General features: G+C 35.0%; 1 protein-coding gene across 5 annotated transcripts in view; it reads left to right on the forward strand.

Annotated features, from left to right (window-relative positions):
• The window catches only part of CDH18 (cadherin 18), a 608,955-nt gene that overhangs the window by 374,790 nt on the left and 210,681 nt on the right, over positions 1–23,484 (forward strand). For all 5 annotated transcript variants that reach the window (XM_027607141.2, XM_027607140.2, XM_027607139.2 and 2 more), the window contains one exon: positions 8,544–8,663. In XM_027607141.2, coding sequence (XP_027462942.1) covers positions 8,544–8,663 — 120 coding nt within the window. The remainder of the gene's footprint in view (positions 1–8,543; positions 8,664–23,484) is intronic.

Below are 23,484 nucleotides of genomic sequence, written 5' to 3' on the forward strand. Positions count from 1 at the left end.
TGCTTTCTCTCTCTCTCAAATAAATAAATAAAATCTTTAAGGTAAAATAAAATAAAATTAATAATGTAGTTAAATTGTGTGATGGGAGAGGTATTGAGCGATAACTTTGATGCAGTGAATTCTTCATTTTCAATTATGGTATATCAGTGAATATTTTTCAATTGTGATACAATCAAAATTTTAAATTATAATGAAAGAATAAGCAGTAGGCAAAGAGTTGGTACACTCAAACAGTGAATCTGGTGAGAATGGGCATAGGAACCAAAAAGTAAAAAGGCTTCTAATTATATGTATATATCGTTTAGTTGTAATTTATTTTGTTTTTGACTACCTTTAAAATATATAGACTGTGCTACTATGCTATTTTAGAAATCCATTTTCCCAGCTAATTGGTTGAAATAAATACATAAATTGAAGATTTTTACTCAATGATTGAAGTAAGTGATTGAATGTCAACTATGTGTGTATATATAAATATGATGACATATAAATATGTCTACATAATATACAGTGTATATATTATGAATATATGCTATAATCTTCTAGTAAACTCTTCCAAACTTTTATTGACAAATTTGTGAGCAAACGAGGACAAAATATTTTTATCTTTGTATTTCATTTTGTGTTGCCTTTTTTTTTGCTTGTTTTTTTGGTTTTGTTTCTGCTTTGTTATTATTGAAAGAAAATTCAGCTGAAATAATATTCCATTATTCAGAACAATGCTGAATTTGGTAATTTATTTTATTTTTCAAATAGAATCTTTTCTAAACAGTGAAAATTAAAGCTATTTATAGATACAATTTCTAATTTTTTATAAGAAACTGATATTAAATTGCCAACAGTACATGACTTAATCACCACACATGGTAAAGTAAGGAAATAACTGGTGAATACTTTGAGAAGTATTGAAGTTTTCGATTATGTGTATATACATATATATATATGAAATTTTCATACATATATGAAAATTTTCTCCACTTCAAAGAACACTTTCTCTTAAAAGCTCATAATTTTATTTTGCATACAATGAACAACTCTCCAAATGATGTTTTTCAGATTCCAATATGTTGACTAATTTAAAATTTGAATGTAAAGAACACATAGATTTTCATTTAAAAGTACTAAATATATTAGAATCAAGTACAGAACCTAACCTTTTATTTGGTAAAGTATAGTCATTACTCAGAAAAGCAATGAAAGATAGTCAGGGAGAAACCTGTTAATACTTTCTGTATCACAGAGTTTAAGCAAGAAAATAAAATACACTGCCAGTTAGATCAAGAGCAGGAGTTACATATATGGAATGAGTTACAAAAATGAAAGAAGTGAAAAACCAAGTCGTGGACCATGAGGCAAGTAGGGCAGGAGTTTACTATCCCTAGGGCTGGAAGAGTAGTGTTACCTGACCCCAGGAGCTGGGCTTTATTGCATGAACCCATGGAAGGCTGCTCAGAGGGACCTGGGACCATCGCAGAAAAGCAGACACTGCTAGAGAGACCACCCTAAGCTGAAAGAGGGAGGGAGGCAGTAGGGGAGGTAGACAGAGACAGAGGTAGACACATCTTTCTTTTCTGTATTGCAATTTTCTTCTAGCATCTGCTTTTATTTAGTTGGTAAGGCAGGCTGCATAAGAGCACAACAGTGTTGTCAGTACCTGGAGAATGCTTCCCCTAACTATTCTACCACATATCTTTATTTTACAAAATGTATATAATGACTTGTCTTTTGAACAGGAAGACAGGGCATTGAAATATAACACTACATCTCCCCAAATGGATGCACTTGGATGGCCATTACATACCATCAAGGAAACACACATGCACACAAAATGGTGGAAGATATTGTAACTACTAAACTGGATGGAACTCTTAAACTCCATCCTGACTGGTTGGAGAAATAGATTATAGAGGAAAGAATGTCACATATCAAAACAGATAGGACCAGGCTTGAATTCTGCCTTTTCCAATTGTCAACTACACAACCTTTTGAACCTCAGTACCCCCATCTATAAAATAGCGTTAAATGTAATTTTCTCAATAGATTAATGTCATTATTAAATTGAATGGCATATAGTGGAGTGTTTTTCACCTCATTGGTGCTAAATGCATGTTACTTCCTTATTATTTTTTTTTCTATTTAGGACTGTAATATAAAATTTACTTGAATAATGTGAAATTTTACACTAAGCAGTTCCATAAAAGGGACCTTATTTAAAAATACATAGAACTTAATGATAGCCATGATTTAAAATACATGGTCACAACAGTGATTTTTGTTTTAGTACCAAATGTTTCAGAAGTGCTCTTGCAGAAGGATTTTTTTAAAAATTCAATGGCTCGGGCACCCGGGTGGCTCAGTTGGTTGAGCGACTGCCTTCAGCTCAGGTCATGATCCTGGAGTCCCGGGATTGAGTCCCACATCGGGCTCCCTGCTCGGCGGGGAGTCTGCTTCTCCCTCTGACCCTCTTCCCTCTTGTGCTATCTCTCATTCTCTCTCTCTCTCAAATAAATAAATAAAATCTTAAAAAAAAAAAATCCAATGGCTCCTGGGTGAATACTCAAAGCTTTATCAAATTACACAATGACTGGAATCCTGTGTTATTGCTCTGTTGGTGAAATTACAGTTCTCCCGTGTAGAATGAAATTTAAGTTGTATCTTGGTTAACTATTGCTTTTTACCAATCCCTGGAAAATTCTTCTGAGAATTAAGCCCCATGAAATTCCTTCAGAGAGATACTCTCTGCCTTCATATATCTTCAGCTGATTTTTACTCAAAAGTTCTTGCTCAACATTGATTCACTTGAGATTTTCACAGAGCTGTAAACCCTGACAAGTCATGCATAACGATTTGCAATCTCAGAGAATATTTGCTTGTATTAAAATGCCTTATTAATATTTCAAATTGGTCTTCAGAGACTTTTAAGAAAGTCCATTTTTTCTGCTTCTCCACTGATATGTAACTTTCCAAAATGCATGCTATTTATAAAGCGTAGTACAAAAAGAAACCAAATGAAAAGAGTGACACAGGGCAATTCCCAAAGGAAACAAGGCTTAAATTTTATAGTAGAAAAGATATCTTGAAAGCTTTTTTATGTACTTTAATCTTTTTTTTTTCAGATTTGTATAAAACATCAGCTGAAAGGTATTAATCCCAAGCATGGGAACAGCTAAGTGTGTGCCACAGGATATATTTAACATGAAAATATTGTGCATTAAGTAGCCAATGAAACTTTAGAAGGCAGTTTCTGTGGTTGTTTTTCATGGGAAATTGTTGTAAAAATTAAGAAAGCTTATAAAGCACTTTTAAAGTTTTCTCTGATTAGAAGCTAGTTATAGGGCGCCTGGGTGGCTCAGTCGTTGGGCGTCTGCCTTCAGCTCAGATCATGGTCGAGGGTCCTGGGATCGAGCCCTGCATCGGGCTCCCTGCTCAGCGGGAAACCTGCTTCTCCCTCTCCCACTCCCCCTGCTTGTGTTCCCTCTCTCCTGCCTCTCTCTCTCTCTCTGTCAAATAAATAAATAAAATCTTAAAAAAAAATAGAAGTTATATAGAGAAGGGGCTACTACTGCTTTAGTATCTATTGACCAAATGTATATAATAATTTCTAGAAAAAAATAGATTATTTGAATATTCTAGTAGAATAATGGACTTCTTGGCATTACTTCAGATATTTTTATTTGAAAATCTAGCATTATAAAGAATAATAATTTTTCCTTTTCTACTATGTATATAATTAGGGCACATAGCACGAATAAAGGAACGGAATTGTCTAATGTGGGATACTTTTCTCAGAGTAGATACTGATTTTTTTCTGTTAAACATTTAACCAGGAATAGAAATCCTTCATTAACATAAATAATATATTTCATTAATTTACTTAAAAATGCCAACAGTTATATCACTAGTAGTGCCCAATGTTTAAAAAAATCAGATACCATTAATTTCTACCTAATTTAATTTTATCAACTTGTGAAATGAACTTTTTATTTTATCTCATTTATGATGTAGCAAAGGGAATTATCCATCATTTTATTGTGAAGTATAACTTTAGACTCTTGTCCAGATTCAGTGAAAGAACACCTGTAAATTCTGAGAATAAACATAATTTCTTTCCATTGCAACCATAACACATTTTATTAGCTTACTAAGTCTCCTCTAGCAATGTACCACAAGCTGAGTAGCTTAAACAACAAAAACATTTGTCTCCCTGTTCCAAAAGCTAGAAGTCTGAGGTCAAAAGTGTCAGCAGGGTCATGTTCCCTCCTCAAGTACTGGAAAAGGGTCTGTCCCAAGCCTCTGCTTTAGCTTCTAGTAGTTTGTTGGCCATTTTTGACTTTCCGTGGTTTGTAGAGGAAATTCTCTGATCTCTGTCTTCATCTACTCATAAAGTATTCTGTGTGTGTGTGTGTGTGTGTGTATGTGTGTTTCCAAATTTCCTATTTTTATAAGGATACCAGGCATGTTAGAGTAGGGGCCCACACTACTCCAGTTTGACCTTATCTTAATTAATTACATCTACAATGATCCTATTTCCAAATAAGATCACCTTGATATACCGGAGTCTAGATCTTCAACACATGAACTTTGAGCGGAAACAATTCAAACCCTAACACATACCCTGAAGAGTTCTATTTTCTTATTATCTATTTTTAATGGGGAAAAAAACCTTTTTTTTTTCTAATGTAAAAGAACTTCTAAAAGCACCAATGTTTCTTAAAATGTTGCCATCGAGGCTTTAAGTCAATAAGAACGTAAGATATGTGTATATTTTTTCTCTTGGCCTGAAACCCCCTTACCAATTCTCCTGGGTAAGAAATCCTGAAACAGTTGGCCAGGGGACTTATTTGCTGTCCCTGCTCTTTATTTTCACCCTACCGTGTTCAAGGGACAGGCTGGGACTTTCCGTTAGGCTGTGCTGTACTTTTGTGCATGCTCCCTTCGACCAGCCATCTGTGTACTCCAAGCTGTGACCTGAGCCCTTCAGATGCCAACAAAGTAGAGTGATAGAGATATTTGCTCTACCTTACTTCACACAGACAAATAGAGTTGCCAAATACTTGTGAGACCTACTGTAGAGAGATGTGTAACTGTTAGTGACCATATATTTTGACCAGGGTAGAGAGTTAATATATTTCCTTTTTCTCTCCTGGATCCCTTTTCTGCTGACTTCTCTGTGCTGCTTTAAACCGTCATTTAGTCAACATCAAGAGGCTGCTTTTTCTTTTCTTTTTTTTCCTTTTCTTGTTCTTCATTTCACTTGTCACTCCATTCATGCCTTTCAGCTTTCACTTAACAAGGCTGGACCTTTATAGACACTTTAAGCCAAGCAGGACAATTTATTTTTATTTATTTATTTATCTATCCATCTATCATCTATCTATCTATCTATCTATCATGTGGTGATCCAGCCTATTACCACAAAGGAGGTGTGATCTTGCACTCTTTGTCTTTCTCAGATTTCTCTATGGAATGGTTGGTTGGGGACTATTTTTAAGACGTTAAAAATAATTTAAACCTAAATAACTATCACAAAGCCAGAAAAATTTTAAAATCTGACGATTTTACAAGTGTGGCTTCTTAAAAGATGACAATTATTTTATTGCTTTATATCTATACTGTTCTCTCTTTCCTGAATCTCAGTAACCCTTGTATAAGCCCAGTACGATCAGCATTTTTCCAATCAGATCAAAGATTTGACTGATATAATTTTATAACACTTTATAAAGTATTATAAAGGACTGTTTATAATTTAAATTTTGAATGTAAAGAACACATAGATTTTCATTTAAAAGTACTAACTATATTAGAATCAAATACAGAACCTAACCTTTTATTGGTATAGGTCCATATTGTGTATTTAGCCACAATATGGACTTCTTACACTTTTTAGAGCTTTGTCTGGGCAACTACTACAGATTTAATTTTTCTTTCAGTGTGCAATCAACAAAAATGCCTCCTAAACCAACTTTTATTTGTAGATGTCTATCTACTGATAGTCTCTGAACAGGTTGGAGAGATGAATGCGAGGCATGGAACAAGTGTTTTGACATCACAGAAAAAGTCCTTGGAACTTTGTTTTATAAACATAACAATAATTATACCCAGGAGTGTAATTTAACTAACTCTGCAAAATTTAATCAAGCCAGAAAGTGTAGTGCATTATATAATGAGAAAAATCATGGTACACACACAAGCCTACATAAGGCTCTCTCAGAATGGAATATCGGTGAGGCAAGAAAATATTTTTGTTTTTTAATTAAACTTTTAATTTTGAGATCACAGATTCACATGCAGTCATGAGAAATGATATGGAGGGATTCTTTGTATCCTTACCCCATTTTTCTCCATGGTAACATCTTACATAATTATCATCTTGCCAAAACTATAAAAAATATCTTAGGCAGGATCAAAATTATTTAATCTACCAATCTTATTTAGATTTCCCTAGTTTTACGTGTGTGTGTGTGTGTGTGTGTGTGTGTGTGTTTAGTTCTATGTGATTTATCACAGGTGTATGTTCATGTATCCCATACCATAATCAAAACACTGAACAGTTCTAACATCATGAGGACTTCATGTTGCTTTTTTATAACCAGCCTCCCCTTACTCTACCTCCTTTCCTTCAACCTGGCAACCACAAATCTGCTTTCAATTTCTAAAATGTCATCATTTCAAGAATGTTAAATAAATAGAATCATAGAATATATCACCTTTCGGGACTGTTTTTTTTTTTTTTTTCCACTGGGTATAATTCCCTGAAGATTCATACAAATTGCTGCATGTATCAAAAGGCTGTTATTTTTATTGCTGAGTAGTATTCCATACTATCAACTACCACAGTCTTTTTAACCATTTTCCCAGTAAAGTACATCTGAGTCATTTCTAGTTTGGGGCTACTACAAATAATGCTGCTGTGAATATTTATGAATTTTTGCAAACACGGTTTTATGCGGACATATGTTTGCATTACTTTTGCATTAATGCCCAAGACTACAATTTGCTGAGTTGTACGCTAAATGTGTGTTTGATTTTATAGGAATCTGCTAAGTGTACGTTTCCACCTGCAGTGTACAAGTGACCTAGTTTCTCAGTGTTCTTGCCAGCATTTAGTGTTCCCATTGTGTTTTATTATTCATTATTAGATATTTCTTTTAGACAATCCTCCCCTTCTGAGTATGCATAATTGCTAATCATATTTCTGCTTATAATCTTAGTGTAAAAATACTATTTAGAGGCCAGAATCTTAGCATATTATTAAAAGTCCATGTGCATTTATAATCTGCTAATAAGGATAGTCAAGTATACTATTCTATTAAGTTTTCTAGGATGCCTTGAAGACAAAGAACAAGCTTTGCTTCAAGTTGCATCTGCATTTCAAAATGGAAGTAAAATCTTTGTAGTTAAACAGATATTAGACCATTAATAAGTGTGCCATACCTAAATAATTGAAGTGCTTATTAAAACTAAAAACTGAAAATTGTCAGTGCTTCCATAGTCAAGTACCAGAATGAATGCAGAATTTCATACAGACTTACTTGATTGTGGAAATATTTTTGTTTGCTACATAACCTGAATTAGTAGGTGGAATTGTTCTAGTTAGGCAGAATAAAATATCAAGTATGCACTATTAGATGATTCATCAAGTACATTTCATGAATAAATGAGAGCTCTTAACCCACTAAATTTACAGTGGAGTTATATAGCCCTTAATAGATGGTTGTCTTGTTATATCTAGATCAGTTTTCATTTGGGAATAACTGAAATATGGTATAAATGTACCTAATTATGCAAATCATATTTGAAATATATAAACATAAAAGAAATCAGAAGAATACAGCCACTAATTTTACCTCAAAATACAGTTTAAAGTTTATAAATTCCTTTAAAGTACACTTTAATTTTCAAAAATCCAGTGTAATAGGCATATTCTGATACCCATTGTAAAAAGATAATTATGTTGGCACTATATAGAAGAACCTAAAGGAATGAGAACTGAGCCTTGGAGACCAGTTAGGAGACTCATTAATAGTCCATGTAAGAAATAAAGATGGCATAAATGATGGAAAATTGTTTGAATGTACTATTTTGATGCCACTGATCATTTAATGTCAACTCACCCACATTACCCCTAATCACAAATCATCCAACTTCCCATTTTCTGAATAGGTATATAACATGCAATGCATGTTCTCACCCTGCCTTTAACTTTACCCCACAGTTGAACACCAGTTTGATTCTTTTTTCTTGATCATCAACCCAATCTAACCCTGATTATGCGTCAAAGAGGCCTTTCACAATGTTATTGGCACATAAAAAAAGGGTATTAAAATATTGGAAATCAAATATTTTCTTTTGGCCTCTCATCTGGTACAGTTGTTGTCAGGGGAAAAAACAAGGGCTATGTTTGACAGATAAATCCAAGAATTATATTTTGTAAGATACATCTACTATAGTGCTCCATAGGTATGTCAGCGTAACCTTGTTCTGTGTACAAGTCACATGCTAAATGTTACCGCACACTAAAATTTGTTTTCCTGAATGCACAGGTACCTCTGTTCTACAGGTGACAGCTACTGATGCAGATGACCCTACCTATGGAAACAGTGCCCGCGTGGTTTACAGTATTCTCCAGGGACAACCCTACTTCTCTGTAGATCCTAAAACAGGTTAGTGCATTTTTGTCTAATTTGTGTGCATGTGTGCTAGAATAAAAGAAAGCAATGTTTTTATTTCTGTGTCTTCTCCTACATCAGACATTGTTGTTTTAGCACATTTTAAAATGTCCTCGCTTTTTCTAACATGATGTAATTGAATAATTGAAGATAAATTCACTGTTTTCCTTAATATTTTGATTATCCATCACTTATACCAGTAAAACGTTTTTATCTTTGCATATCCCTGTATCAATTACTTTCTGCTTAAGGCAAATATAGAGTGTTAAAATTCAGTGAGATTTTCAAGTGTATCATTTGTTGGGTTTACATATTAGGTTTAATTCTTTGTCAAAGATGTTAAATAATTTATTGAGAGTTTCCATACTTTATTTGAATTTTATTGTTACATAAGTTTTTATATGTTACATTGGGGGAATTGTTATGTCTTTTTTTTTAAAGATTTTATTTATTTATTTGAGAGAGAGAGAATGAGAGAGAGAGAGAGAGAGAGCACATGAGAAGGAGGAGGGTCAGAGGAAGAAGCAGACTCCCTGCCGAGCAGGGAGCCCGATGTAGGACTTGACCCCAGGACTCCAGGATCATGACCTGAGCCGAAGGCAGTAGCTTAACAAATTGAGCCACCCAGGCATCCCTGTTATGTCTTGAACTGAGTTTTTTTGCTAATGAGAAAATTCTTCAGTCTTAAATATTGTGTTATGTAAGATAAATTAACTGACAGTAAAGACAAAAAAGAACTTTTTTTTTTTTTGGAAAAGGGAATTCTCTCTTTCTTCTCTTTTTTCTGTCCAAAACAATCATATCATATTATGTGATGTCAAAGAGGGAATGGAAGATACTCAGTAAGGCATTATAGGATTATGTTCAGCAGCATAATCTAAAAACCCACAGAGAGCTCATGGTCCCATTGGCAAATAATTTGTTAATAAAAAGTTGACTGAACATAAACCCGTTTTGAAAGTAGCCAAATGTTCAGTAAGAAATGAGTTTCAAGTTTTACTGATAATTTCAGATATATACATAATCATGAGACACAGATGAAGAGAGAGATCCAGGATATTCCAGAGGTCCCTAGGTCCTTTCTAGTTATGTTAGATTTCATTCTGAATCAGATTAACATGTGGGATTATCAAGTAGTGGGCACAGGCACATCACACAGAAGAAAGCCATGTTTTGTTGTAAATAACCCCTTATACTCCCATAAATACATAGCATACAAAATACTTTTAAACTTCGTAAGTTCATAGATTCCAGGTTTGCTTACCATTATCTTAGACAAGGTACATCCAACTGTAAAGATGCTAGCATACTCTCAGTAGTTAATATCATTTGAATGCTAGGAATATTGTCATTATCATGTTTTCAAGAGGAACCCGCCAGCATACTAATCTTCTTTCTTTCCCTGGTGTGCTCCAACACATAAGTACACTGGACAGGAATAGAGCTCAAGCATACTGCTTAACTTCTAACTATCATAATTTATGAAGACAATAATGAATATGTATAGATAGGTAAATGAAGAATACGTACATACATACATTATATGCATTATAATTATAAGATAAATTATATATAATTAAATGAAGTAAAAAAAATCTAGAGATGATAAAAAGTAATATAATGTGAGCTAAAATGAGTATCAGATAGGCAAATCCTTTTAGTACCAAGATAGAATTAAATATTCAGAAATAAAGATGTTAATTAATATAGTAGTCAAAGCTCTGGGATAAAAATATACATATACTGGGTGCCTGGGTGGCTCAGTTGGTTAAGCGACTACCTTTGGCTCAGGTCATGATCCCAGGGTCCTGGGATGGAGTCCCATATCAGGCTCCCCCTGCTCTGTGGGGAGCCTGCTTCTCCCTCTGCCTCTGCCTACCACTCCCCCTGCTTGTGCTCTCTCTCTCTGTCAAATAAATAAATAAAATCTTTTAAAAAAATATACATATATTGTATACATTGTTATTCTGGTAGGAGAGTTTAGAATTAATTGAAAAAAAGCTTTTTATTGAAATATAGCTGACATATTACATTGCATAAATTTAAGGTTTACCATATATTTGGTACATTTTTATATTGTAATAATATTGCCATCTGGCCATAAAAAATCTTAGGACAAACAGAAATGACTAGTTAATATTGGTGTTGCTCATTTTGTTCTATTTTCCCAATAAACATGATAGTTTTATATATGAAATAAAATATTTCTCATTTTATTTATTTATATTTTTAAAGATTTTATTTATTTATTTGAGAGAGAGAGAGAGAGATAGTGAGAGAGAAAGCACAAGCAGCGGGGAGAGGGAGAAGCAGACTCCCCATTGAGCAGGGAGCCCAAAGTGGGGCTCGATCCCAGAACCCTAGGATCATGGCCTCAGCCAAAGGCAGACGTTTAACCAACTGAGCCACCCAGGTGCCCCTATATTTCTCATTTTAAATATGCATCTCCTGGGTGGCTCAGTCGGTTAAGTGTTTGACTCTTGATTTTGGCTCAGGTTATGATTTCAGGGTCATGAGATCAAGCCCCGCATTGGGCTCCACACTGAGAATGGATCCTGCTTAAGATTCTCTCCCCCTCCCTTGGTCCCTTCTCCCCCTTTCACATTCTCTCTCTCAAAATAAATAAATACATTAATTAAATAAAATGGAAAGAAACAAGGATACTGTGTTTAGAGGAAAGAAACAAGTATACTGTGTTTCAGTTACCACACACACACCCACAAATGTGCAAAACACACATGGCTTCAGTCCATTTACTCCTATGCATAACCAAATACTTATAAGTAAGTGTTATGTTTACTTAATAAAATATTGCTAATATATAGACATCATATACAGATTTTTAAAAATTTCCATACACTCTGAATTTGTTAAAAAAGAAATACCAATTCTATATGTATCTGTGTGTCTGACGGTCTGAGAATGTTTGCATGTGTTTGTTTGAAGACATGCATGCATTTGCATTTGTGTGCATGGGTACTTTGGATGGATAAAGCACACTACTGAAGACAAGATTTGACTAGCGTTGGACTCTGTGATAGTTTGTGCTTTAGTGAAGAAAGTATATCAATAACATAATATTCAAATAAAAATTTCATTTTTATCATAGGTTTATCATAGGTTAATTAAGTACTTCATTAAATAAATAAAAATCATCTGAAACATAAATAAGCTGCTATTCAAATACTGCTCTATGATATTGCCATTACAGTCCGTTGCTCCTTTAAGCAAGATTATTTGTTAAATGCAAGTATACCTCTTTGTTGATATGTTTTTAATTTCAATATTATATTGACTGAAGCATCATAAGAATCTATGGATGTGTGTCCTAATGTAAAGATTCTTTAAATATGCCAGTCTCTCAGATAGCTGTTTGTAGAAAGCGCTACAAAAAGAAATGTTCATTATTCTCTTTAGTAAGACATTTTTGGTAAATTATGCTTAAAAGATATATTATTGTGCAATTAAACATCCTCAGAACTAATGAATTTAGGGGAAATTGTGCTTAAAACGACTGGAATAAAATACAAATATACTGAAAACTAAAGGGTCAGTTGCTATGGATAAGATGTTATATAAGATGTGTTGGGATAACGGTTACTTGGAATAGTAACATTTTCATAGTATCAGTTTTCTTCTACCATCTGGTTTGGCATGACTCTATTTCAATATGTCTTCAGTTACTTTCAATGAAGATGAATTATATTGAAGGAACTTTTGTGCTCAAATAGAGTTGTGAGTGCTCATGGTTAAAATCAGGACTTCGGTTGCCTTGTTTTTATTGTGTTAAAAGATACAGTTGGTACTCACCATAGTTGTCCAAAGATGAGCTGCCCATAAGACCTTGTTTCCTATTATATAAAACATTCATGAATTGCTGTATCAAGAGAAATGAATTATGTTGCTCTTGATTTGCTATACTATTCATAAACTGATTTAATAAGGTCTGTATTGTTTTACACTGAAAATTTGTTAATCAGTATGATCAAAGTAAGTCTTGTGAATCATCTATTGTTTTAAATAAGTTTGGTTGAGTTAACTATGTCATGATGTTTGCTTAATGTATAACAACAGAAGAAGAGCACCCATTAAAAAGTGATATTTTAACATTGTGATGTTAAAGATGCAGAAAACTATTAAAGAATAAACAAAAGGAAATGACAATGAGATATAAAAGATACAATATTTCTGTCCAGATTCAGGTAGAAAAATATGTTAATGTAAGCTTAATTAGTATAATTCTATTTGAAGATATTGATTTTAATTCGGCAAGAGAACACTTTCAGATTTAGTAAGTGAAGTAACCATTTTCACGTTCATGAAAACATTTAACCCTAAGCAAAGCATGTTGAGGAAGGCTGATGAGTGAGAAGGCCAGGGGAAATGATCAGAGAACCAAAGAAATCGGGCTGATCCTAATCCAGTTACCAGAGTGTCAACTGCATTAAAAATAAATCAATATATTCAAGGTTTCTATGCCTCTTTAGAACCTATGAAATTTCTGTCAGGTGGTGACAGCAGAAGCTGAATGATTGAGGTGTTTTTAAAAAAAATGAACCACTTCCCTTGACTTAGTTCAAAGACAAAGCCAAAAATCCACCATCTTTAGATGGTCTTTAGAACAGGGTCGGGGGATTACACAAGAGGTGGGTGTGCAGTTTTGAATTAAGAATGCAAATCTCTTAATGGCCATGGAGTTTATAGCCCTTTGATAATTCTCTCAGCTTTTTACAGTCAATAATGTATTAATTACTTTGTGTTATCTTAGTTATTGCATATGTGTCATGTCTGTGCCTATTTCACATAAATTGTTGAATCCTCCTGATGCTAAGTTCAGAAAACCTGCAAACCTGGATTATCAACCTGATGTCAGGGAAAACAGAGGGATATGCTGGTTTACAAAATTCCAGATGAGCTTTATTTACAATCGATTATAACATTAACAGTGGCGAATTTGACCGTAGTTAATATGAAACATATAAATCAGCAATAGCCAATAATGGCATCTTTGTATCTATATAAATAAGACTCATAGTGAGTTTTTGCTGCTCCTAATAAAGACTACTGGGAGAGTTATCTAGTTTAATATAGATGTACTTAGATTTTAACTTGAGTGATTTTTCATACAAACTTCATATATTTTTACTCATTAAATAATGAATATTTAAAAGAAAATATAGCAGCTGAAAACATTTCTTTTGATAAATTCTACCTTTAATTTTCAGGTACATAAAAAAATAAGACTAGATAAGGCCACCTTTTAATTATATACAAAGAGTATACTAGATATTCTTTTTTTTTTTTTCAACACTCCTAGGGCATTTTAGCTCTCAAGTGGTTTCTGCTACATGTTGCTAAAAAAGGGTAGACATTGGGTTTCAAATCTTTTGTCAAACACTTCTGCACTAATAACAGCAATTCCACAGGTAACAGGACACTTGACAACCAATAAAATATACTGTACCTTGTAATGCCTGTGTGTTCTAAAGTCACAATCATTACCACTTATTTTTACAAGGCGTTATTGCAAACAAAGAAATTGTTTACTTGTCCTTCCAATGGAAAGATTAATGTATTTAGTTATGTTATAGTTTAATTAATATAGTATAGTACAGTAATTCATATTTATTATTTTTCCAAAATACTAAGGTTTATTCCAAAATGATTTAAGGATACTTCATGATCAAATCCTAGGCTGTTACTTAATATCATAGCAAATTGATCAGGTTACTTAAATGTTATGTCTCTGTTTCCTTGTATGTAAGTTTGGAAAAAAAGCTAAATTCAACGAGAAAATTAATGCAATGCTCTTAGTCCAGTCCTTGGAAAGATATAGGTAGTTAGTAAAGTTCTCTTGTTTACACTCTTTTCGTTTAAGATTAAGAAGAATTTCCAAAATTACATAGTGTACCAGGACAAGAGTTTGAAATAACCTTACCTGAAATACGAAAAATAATTTTGTTTGAAAGAATTTTTAGTCCACAAAACTACAAAAGTGTAAGTTCCACATATTAACTTGTATATAACTAAACTACATTTCTTTTCAGGCATTTATTTATTGATTTTTCTTCTTTTCAGGCATTTAAAGAAAGTTTTATAAATATTTTTATTAAGACAAATATACCTGTAGAAAAATTTTTATTATGTTATGTTAATTACCATACATTATATCATTAGTTTTTGATGTAGTGTTCCATAATTCATTGTTTGCATATAACATCCAGTGCTCCATGCAGTACATGCCCTCTTTAATACCCATCACCAGGCTAACCCATCCCCCACCACCCCCCTAGAATCCTCAGTTTGTTTCTCAGAGTCCATCGTCTCTCATGGTTCGTCTCCCTCTCCGATTCCTCCCCCTTCATTATTCCCTTCCTACTATCTTTTTTTTTTTTTGTAACATATCCTGTATTATTCGTTTCAGAGGTACAGGTCTGTGATTCAACAGTCTTACACAATTCACAGCGCTCACCATAACACATATCCTCCCCAATGTCTATCACCCAGGCACCCCATCCCTCCCACCCCCCACCACTCCAGCAATCCTCAGTTTGTTTCCTGAGATTTAGAATTCCTCATATCAGTGAGGTCATATGATACATGTCTTTCTCTGATTGACTTATTTCACTCAGCATAATACCCTCCAGTTCCATCTATGTCTTTGCAAATGGCAAGATCTCATTCCTTTTGATGGCTACATAATATTCCACTGTATGTATGTATGTATACACACACACACATCTTCTTTATCCATTCATCTGTCAATGGACATCTTGGTTCTCTCCATAGTTTGGCTATTGTGGACATTGCTGCTATAAACATTGGGGTACATGTACACCTTTGGATCCCTACATTTGTGTCTTTGGGGTAAACACCCAGTAGTGCAATTGCTGGGTCTTAGGGTAGCTCTATTTTCAACTTTTTAAGGAAACTCCATACTGTTTTCCAGAGTGGCTGCACCAGCTTGCATTCCCACCAACAGTGTAGGAGGGTTCCCCTTTCTCCACATCCCCGCCAACATCTGTCGTTTCCTGACTTGTTAATTTTAGCCATTCTGACTGTGTCAGGTGGTATCTCGTTGAGGTTTTGATTTTGATTTCCCTGATGCCAAGTGATGTTGAGCACTTTTTCATGTGTCTGTTGGCCGTTTGGATGTCTTCTTTGGAAAAATATCTGTTCATATCTTCTGCCCATTTCTTGATTGGATCATTTGTTCCTTGGGTGTTGAGTTTGATAAGTTCTTTATAGATTTTGGATACTAGCCCTTTATCTGATATGTCATTTGCAAATATCTTCCCCCATTCTGTCAGTTGTCTTTTGGTTTTGTGGACTGTTTCTTTTGCTGTGCAAAAGCTTTTTATCTTGATGAGGTCCCAGTAGTTCATTTTTGCCCTTGCTTCCCTTGCCTTTGGTGATGTTTCTAGGAAGAGTTGCTGCGGCTGAGGTCGAAGAGGTTGCTGCCTGTGTTCTCCTCAAGGATTTTGATGGACTCCTGTCTCACAGTGAGGTCTTTCAACCATTTGGAGTCTATTTTTGTGTGTGGTGTAAGGAAATGGTCCAGTTTCATTCTTCTGCATGTGGCTGTCCAATTTTCCCAAGACCATTTGTTGAAGAGACTGTCTTTTTTCCATTGGACATTCCTTCCTGCTTTGTCGAAGATTAGTTGACCATAGAGTTGAGGGTCCATTTCTGGGCTCTCTTATCTGTTCCATTGATCTATGTGTCTGTTTTTTGCCAGTACCATACTGTCTTGATAATTACAGCTTTGTAGAAAATTTTGAATGACAACTTAGAAGCAAGTAAGTTAGACATTGAAATAACTAACCTTTTATCTTTAGAATTGAGTGTCCCAACTCAAAATAGTGTGTCTAGATGAGATCAAGTGGCCTGCTATCAATGAAACAATTGTTATTAATGCACAGGTCTTGACCAACAATAGCTCTGATTCTCGAAAATGACCTTTCCTTAACATTTTGTAGCAAAAAGCAGTCAGCTATAAAAATGCACCCAGTGGAAGGCCTCAGCGAGTTTCTTAGGATGTAACTGAAAACAAGGTTTTCAACATTCTTTGTCCAGTGTACATGATGTAATTAAATTCATCAACAATTCTGTTTCTATTTAACTTCTTTAATTTTATTTTATTTCAACAGTGAACAAAAAATTGTGGAAGATCACTGTGTATGTTTGAATAAAAGATGTAAAGCATCTTTTTTTAAAAGTTTTGTGGGTTTCAATATTAATTTTGCATAATTCCAAATGAAAATCTACTTGAAAATAGTTTTTTTTCCCAGAATCAGTATTTTATATTTATTAATAGCTCAGCTGTTAAAATGTTTAATTTATGGCCTACAAAATCTGCAGAAGGGAAAAAAGTCCATAGTAGAATATATTTTGTCATTTTTTCTTATTCATAGCCTACTCTAATTGATATAACAATAATAATTGCACAAATACATTTTTAAATAATTTCCTATAATTAACTGCATAATAGACTTTTAAAAATAGTTAATTAGTAACCCCAATTCTAAAGAATTTGCTTCTCTTAGAGAAGAAATCATGCATTAATTCAGAACTGTGTCATGTTGCCAAATTACTGAAAGAAACATTAGCTCACTTTTTTTTCCACTTTCTTTTCTTTAGGGAAAAATTCTAAATAAGTTTGTGAAATGTAGCAGAGTGTATGGGGTTTAACACAAGAAGTCCATTTTATAGAGCAGTTAAAAAATAAACAGTTAATGAACTGTAGTAGATATTAGTGGTTGTACATTTAATATCAATTTCTCATATTGCTGGTCCTATTAGAACTCTAATTTTGCACCTTGTAGCAACATACTCAGCTAAAAAGCTAGATTTCCCAGCTTCCCCGTAACTACTGTGACATCGTTCTAACTAGGGGAATATAAAAGAAAGACCATTGGAAGGTTTTTGATAACTCTGTGTAGGTGCCAATGCTTCCTCATTTTGCCTTCCCATCTTCTGGATTTAAGCATATGCATAATCATTGGAGGTACAGCAGCTATCTTGTGACAATGAGCACATAAGATGAAAGTCGCATGGAAGAAACTGGTGAGCAAACCCCTGGCAGTGAAGTTACTCTGTCTGAATAATTTTTGTGCAAACACAAACAGTGCTGATACCTGACCTTTGTGAAATGTGCTTTGCAGACCAGTAAATCACCTTCATAGCACAATGCGCTGCCCACACAGGTGTAGAGCTGGTTCTCCTAGACTACTTTCATTTCTCTCAATCCAAAATCCAGGATCCAGAGAAAATGCACAGTGCTTTCTATATATGAGTAGCCATATTACAGTTGTAGTGCCAAAACTAAACTAGAAAAGGAGAGTTTTCACACTGACTTGAATATCAAAAGGTATATTAATTGTTAATATTCAGGGAGATCAGAGAATGAAACCAACGATAATTTTCTCTGACAGGCCATTGAAAATGTATATCTGAAAAATAATTTTAGCTGTCCTCAAGATGTAGCAAATACACTATTCAACACTATAGATGTCAGATAACTCTCCTAGTCCATCACAAGATCATCATGTCCTATCTACATCAACAGAATAATATCTATCGAATTTAATTGCTATGGGTATAGTTCTAATGAAAAATATATAGATTAGTGTTCTATGTTAGTTACACTATTTGTTACAGCCTTAGATAGATCCATATAATTGAAATGGTTTGACTTGGGACACTTAAGTGAATTTAATGGTAGGTAAGCTAAACTTAAATAAAGCTGTTAAGCAAATGAAAAAAGGAAACCAGTTGAATCCATTTTTTCCTCAAATGTGAACTTCTTGAAACTATATTGACCAACTATTCCCTAGAAAGGGAAAAAAAGTAATCTCTTGGAACATAAAATAGTAGTGATAGGAAGTGATAGGAATCAATGTTGGTTCATGGTAACCTGTTTTATACGATTTCTTCCTGGTAAAAAAAATAGATTTATCTTATGTAATTTCTGATTGTTTATTGTTACATTACAGAAATGCAACAGATATTTGCAAATTGATTTTCTGTTCTGCAACTTCACTGAATTCTTTTATTAATTCTAACAGTTTTGGGTGGAGTCTTTAGGGTTTCCTATATAGTAATAACATTTTATCTGCAAGTAGTGACAGTTTTACTTCTTTCTTTCCAATTTGAATGCCTTTTATTTCCTTTTCTTGCGTAATTTCCCTGGTTAGGACTTCTAATACTATGTTGAATTAAAGTGGTGAGAGTGGGCAACGCTGTTTTGTTCCTAGTATTAGAGGAAAAGTTTGTAGCTTTTCACTGTTGGGTATTGTAGGAGTGCTAACAACACTGACTTCATCTTTGGCCATCCATCTTGTTTTCCCCTCTGGTGCATAGACGGTGCCATTTTAGATAACTAGCAGAGATCCTCTGGCTCACAGATGGTGCAGCCTTAGGTATCTACCCTGTGACCTCACCACCATTGTTGTCACGCTAGAAGGGCTGGGGATTAAGGTCCAGGTAGGAATAGAGAATAGGGGCTGAGAGTAGCTGCCTAGTGCTCTGGATCATCCATCTGCCTGATTGCCCCATCAGTAAGTTACCCTGAATAAAATCTGTATAAATGTTATAGAGTGGTTTGGTTTTTCAGTATTAAAGTGTCTTCTCAGTCTGGAGGGTACGTTACTGATCCTTCTTCACCTTGAAATAATTTGCATAGTCAGCAGGATACAGAAAAATGAAACAAGCACGCATAAAGGGACTATGCCAGGGGAAAGCTCCTTGTCCATGCAGGTGTGGGGAAAGGTGGAGCCAGGGAACCCATTGGAGGTAGGGGAAAAACCAGGTTGGGCAGCCACCTCCATGTGGGGAGCCTTGGTCAGGTTTTTAGAGCATTTTGGACCAATGTATGAGTACAGGGACACCCCTAAAATGCCTAAGGAATAGTTAAATAGCCTATTCAAAAGAGTAGAGAAAAAGAAGTAGAGAAGGGAAAGTGAACACACCATTGTAGCAGTAGCTTGGCCACTGATCCTTGCCTTAAGATATATCACAGAAAAGGAATTATGAGTAAGAAGAGAATTGGAACAGACCCAAGAAGCACTGGCTTTGGAAAAGGATGTACAAGCTTCATATTCCTCTAATACGGACATTATGTCCAAAAGAATTCAAAAGCAAGAAGAGCAGTTAGAAATTATGGCTTGTAAGGTGGCAAAGATATATGAGCACACTAGAGTGACAACTATTAGGTCTTAAGAGAATTGGGACCCTAAATCATGAGACCCCTGGTGTAATGATTCCTCTGATGAGGACATTATTATGGAGGAGGAAAATGATTTGCAGACAGGACTTTTGATTCAAACAAAGACCCAGGCCACTCACGAGCCCAGGGATGACCAAGAAGAAATTCCCACTAGTCAGAAAACAGCCCTGAGGGAATGTTCTGCGGCTTGCTGGAGCTAACCAGCTAATTTTAAGCAAAAGGGCTGAGAAGGGCTGGCTTCTTGGGTGTAACCACTGTGGGATGCTGGGGGAAAGGGTATTCTGTTAAATGGGTTTCAAATGTCAAAAATGGCCTCAGTCATTTCTGGACCTGCCTGATGACAAGATTATACACCACAGGCATGGGTGAGGATCAAAGGTGCTTAGCTAATTTGATTGATTGGGTAAATGCTAGCATTAAGTTAACCTGACCTAATGAAGGGAATGTTCTCTCCCCTCCGTTTTGCTGGACTTCTATGGAAGAACTATAAGAAATTATTCATGAACTAGGAATGAAACATGCCATTTAGACTCAGTATTTTAGAAGCCCACAGAGAGACTTGTTTTCCTCTGGTATTGAAGACTGTATCTTTGAGTCGGCCTTGGGGTCATTGTATAGGACTTTAGTATCTTGCCTCTATGGTTAATGGGCCCACTGCTACAGTAGCAGCTATGGTGGCTGACTTAATGGAAACCAAAAGAATTCATGGTGAGGGAAATAGATTGAAAAACAGGAAAAAACAGATGATACTGCTGATGATAAAATGTCAGCAGGCTGGGTCCATCAAGGTCTCTTGTAAACTCGTGGCAATATCTGATATTATCAGGGACCCCAAGAGAAAATTTAAACGGACAACCCAATTTGGTCTTGCTAAACCTGTGGAAGGCATTGCCTAAGGGAAAGCAGTTTACTCCCTTGGAGGAAGGCTCAAAAAAGTCAGGTGTGTCATCAGAGTGCTCCTCCACTAATAGAGGAATTTCAGGGGTAGATACCACCTACCCCTAGAGACTAAGGGTTAGGCCAATGTTGCTCACCAGGGGCCCCATGTGGAGTTAACCATTTATTGGTCTTGGAAATTTCAGGGGGGAGATAAAGGCTACGAATGGTTGCAGAGGACCAATTATCAAGGTCCTGACAAACTAGGCTCTAGCTCCAAATCAGCAGGCTTCCTCCCTGCTGTTTTGTAGTGCATATTTCCTCCATTCCTTAGTATATTTTGGCATAAAGATGTTGGGGGTGGAATGTAGGAGTTCTGACAACACTAACTCTATCTTTGACCCTCCATCTTGTGCTCCCCTTCCTACAGATGGTGCCACTTTAGATTACTAATAGAGATACCCTCTGGCACACAGATGGTACAGCTTTAGATAACTACTTTTCGACCTCACCACCATGCCCTTACTCCATTAAGGGTGGGGATTGAGCTTCAGGTAGGGGCTGAGAATGGCTGCATAGTGCTCTGGATCATCGGCCGGCCCACTTGATAGCCCCATCAGTAAGTTACCTTGAATAAAACCCTGTGAGTGGTATCGAGTGGCTTGCTTGGTTTTTCAAAGTGCCTTCAGAGCATGAGGATATATTACTGACCCTTCCCACCTCATAATAAATATGATGTTAGCTGTGGGTTTGTCATATATGGCTTTTATGATGTTGAGGTAAGTTCCCTGTATGTCCACTTTGTGGAATTTTTAATCATAAATCAATGTTGAATTTTATCAAATGCTTTTTCTGCATCTATATGATTTTTATCTTTCATTTTGTTAATATGGGCATTTAATTGATTTGTGGATGTTGAACCATCCTTGCATTCATGGAATAAATCCCACTGATCATGGTGTATTGTTCTTTTAAATGTATGGCTAAATTTGGTTTGCTAATATTTCCGTGAGTATTTTTTGTATCTATGTTCTTTAGGGTTCTTGGCCTTTTCTGATGATGTCCTTGTCTGGTTTTGTTTGTAAAGGTAATGCTGGCTTAATAATGAGTTTGGAAGCATTCCTTCTTCTTTAGTTTTTGCTAGAGTTTGAGAAAGATTGATATTAATTCTTTGAAATTTTGGTAGATTTTACCAGTGAAGCCATCTGGTGCTGGACATTTGCTGGGAGGTTTTTAATTACTTATTCAATCTCCTTAGTAGTAATTACCCTGTTCACATTTTCTATGACTTCATGATTCAGTGTTGGTAGATTGTGTGTCTCTACAAATTTATTCATTTCTTCTAGGTTATCAAAATTTTGGCATGTAATTTTTATAGTAGTCTCTATGATCATTTGTATTTCTGTGGTGTCAGTTGTAACACCTCCTTTTTTCATTTTTCATCCAGTGTAGTTTCACTAATTTTTTTTTCTTTTGTCTTCTTAGTCTCTATTTTGTTTCTCCTCTGACCTTTATTATTTCCTTCCTTGTACTGCCTTTGGGCTTTGTTTGTTCTTATTCTAGTTCCTTCAAGTGTAAAGTTAGGTTGTTTTCTGAAGTTTCTCTTGTTTCTTGAGGTAAGCATTTATCTCTATGAACTTCTTAAAACTACTTTTGTTGCATGCCATAAATTTCAGTATTTTGTATTTCCATTTTTGTTGTTCTCAAGGTATTTTTAAATTTCTTCTTTGATTTCTCCTTCGACCCATTGGTTATTCAGTAGTATGTTGTTTAATCTCCACATATTTGTGGGGGATTTTTTGTTTTGTTTTCTCTTGTAATTGTTTTCTAGCTTCATATCATTATGGTTGGAAAAGATACTTAATAAGATTTTAATCCTCTTAAATTTATTGGACTTGTTTTCTGGTATAATATATCTATCCTAGAAAATATTCCATGTGTGCTTGAGAAAAATATGTACTCTGTTGCTTTTGGATGGAATGTTCTGTGTATGTCTGTAACATCCATATTGTCTAACATGTCATTTAAGTCCAGTGTTTTCTTACTGATTTCCTGTCTAGTGATCCATCCATTGATTTAAATGGGATATTGACATCCCCCTACTGATTGTGTTGCCCTTTATTTCTCCCTTTAGGTCTGTTGGTATATGCTTTATATATTTTAGTGTTCCAATGTTAGGGTCACAAATATTTACAAATGTCATATTCTCTTGTTGGATTGATCCCTTTATCATTATGCAATGCCCTTCTTTGTCACTCATTACAGTCTTTGTTTTAAAGTTCATTTTATCTTGGGGAACCTGGGTGACTCAGTTGGTTAAGCATCTGACTCTTGATTTTGGCTCAGGTCATGATCTCAGGGTCATGGGATCAAGCCCTGCATTGGGCTCTGGACTCAGTGCAGAGTTTGCTAGCATTTCTCTCTTCCTCTCCCTTTGCCCCTCCCCCCATTCAGATTTGTGTGCTCCCATTCTCTCTCAAATAAATAAAATCTTTTTTATAAAGTCTATTTTTCTCTTATATAAGTATAGTTACTCCAACTTTCTTTTGGTTCTCATTTGCATGGGATATTTTTCTCCACTCTTTCACTTTCAGTCTGTGTATGTCCTTATATCTGTTTAGAATCTTTTGTAGGCAGCATATGGATGGGTCTTGTGTGTGTGTGTGTGTGTGTGTGTGTGTGTGTGTGTGTGTGTGTGTGTGTTTATCCAAA

The sequence above is a fragment of the Zalophus californianus genome, chromosome 5 (assembly GCF_009762305.2).
Source record: "Zalophus californianus isolate mZalCal1 chromosome 5, mZalCal1.pri.v2, whole genome shotgun sequence".
In the NCBI taxonomy this organism is placed as follows: Eukaryota; Metazoa; Chordata; class Mammalia; order Carnivora; family Otariidae; genus Zalophus; species Zalophus californianus.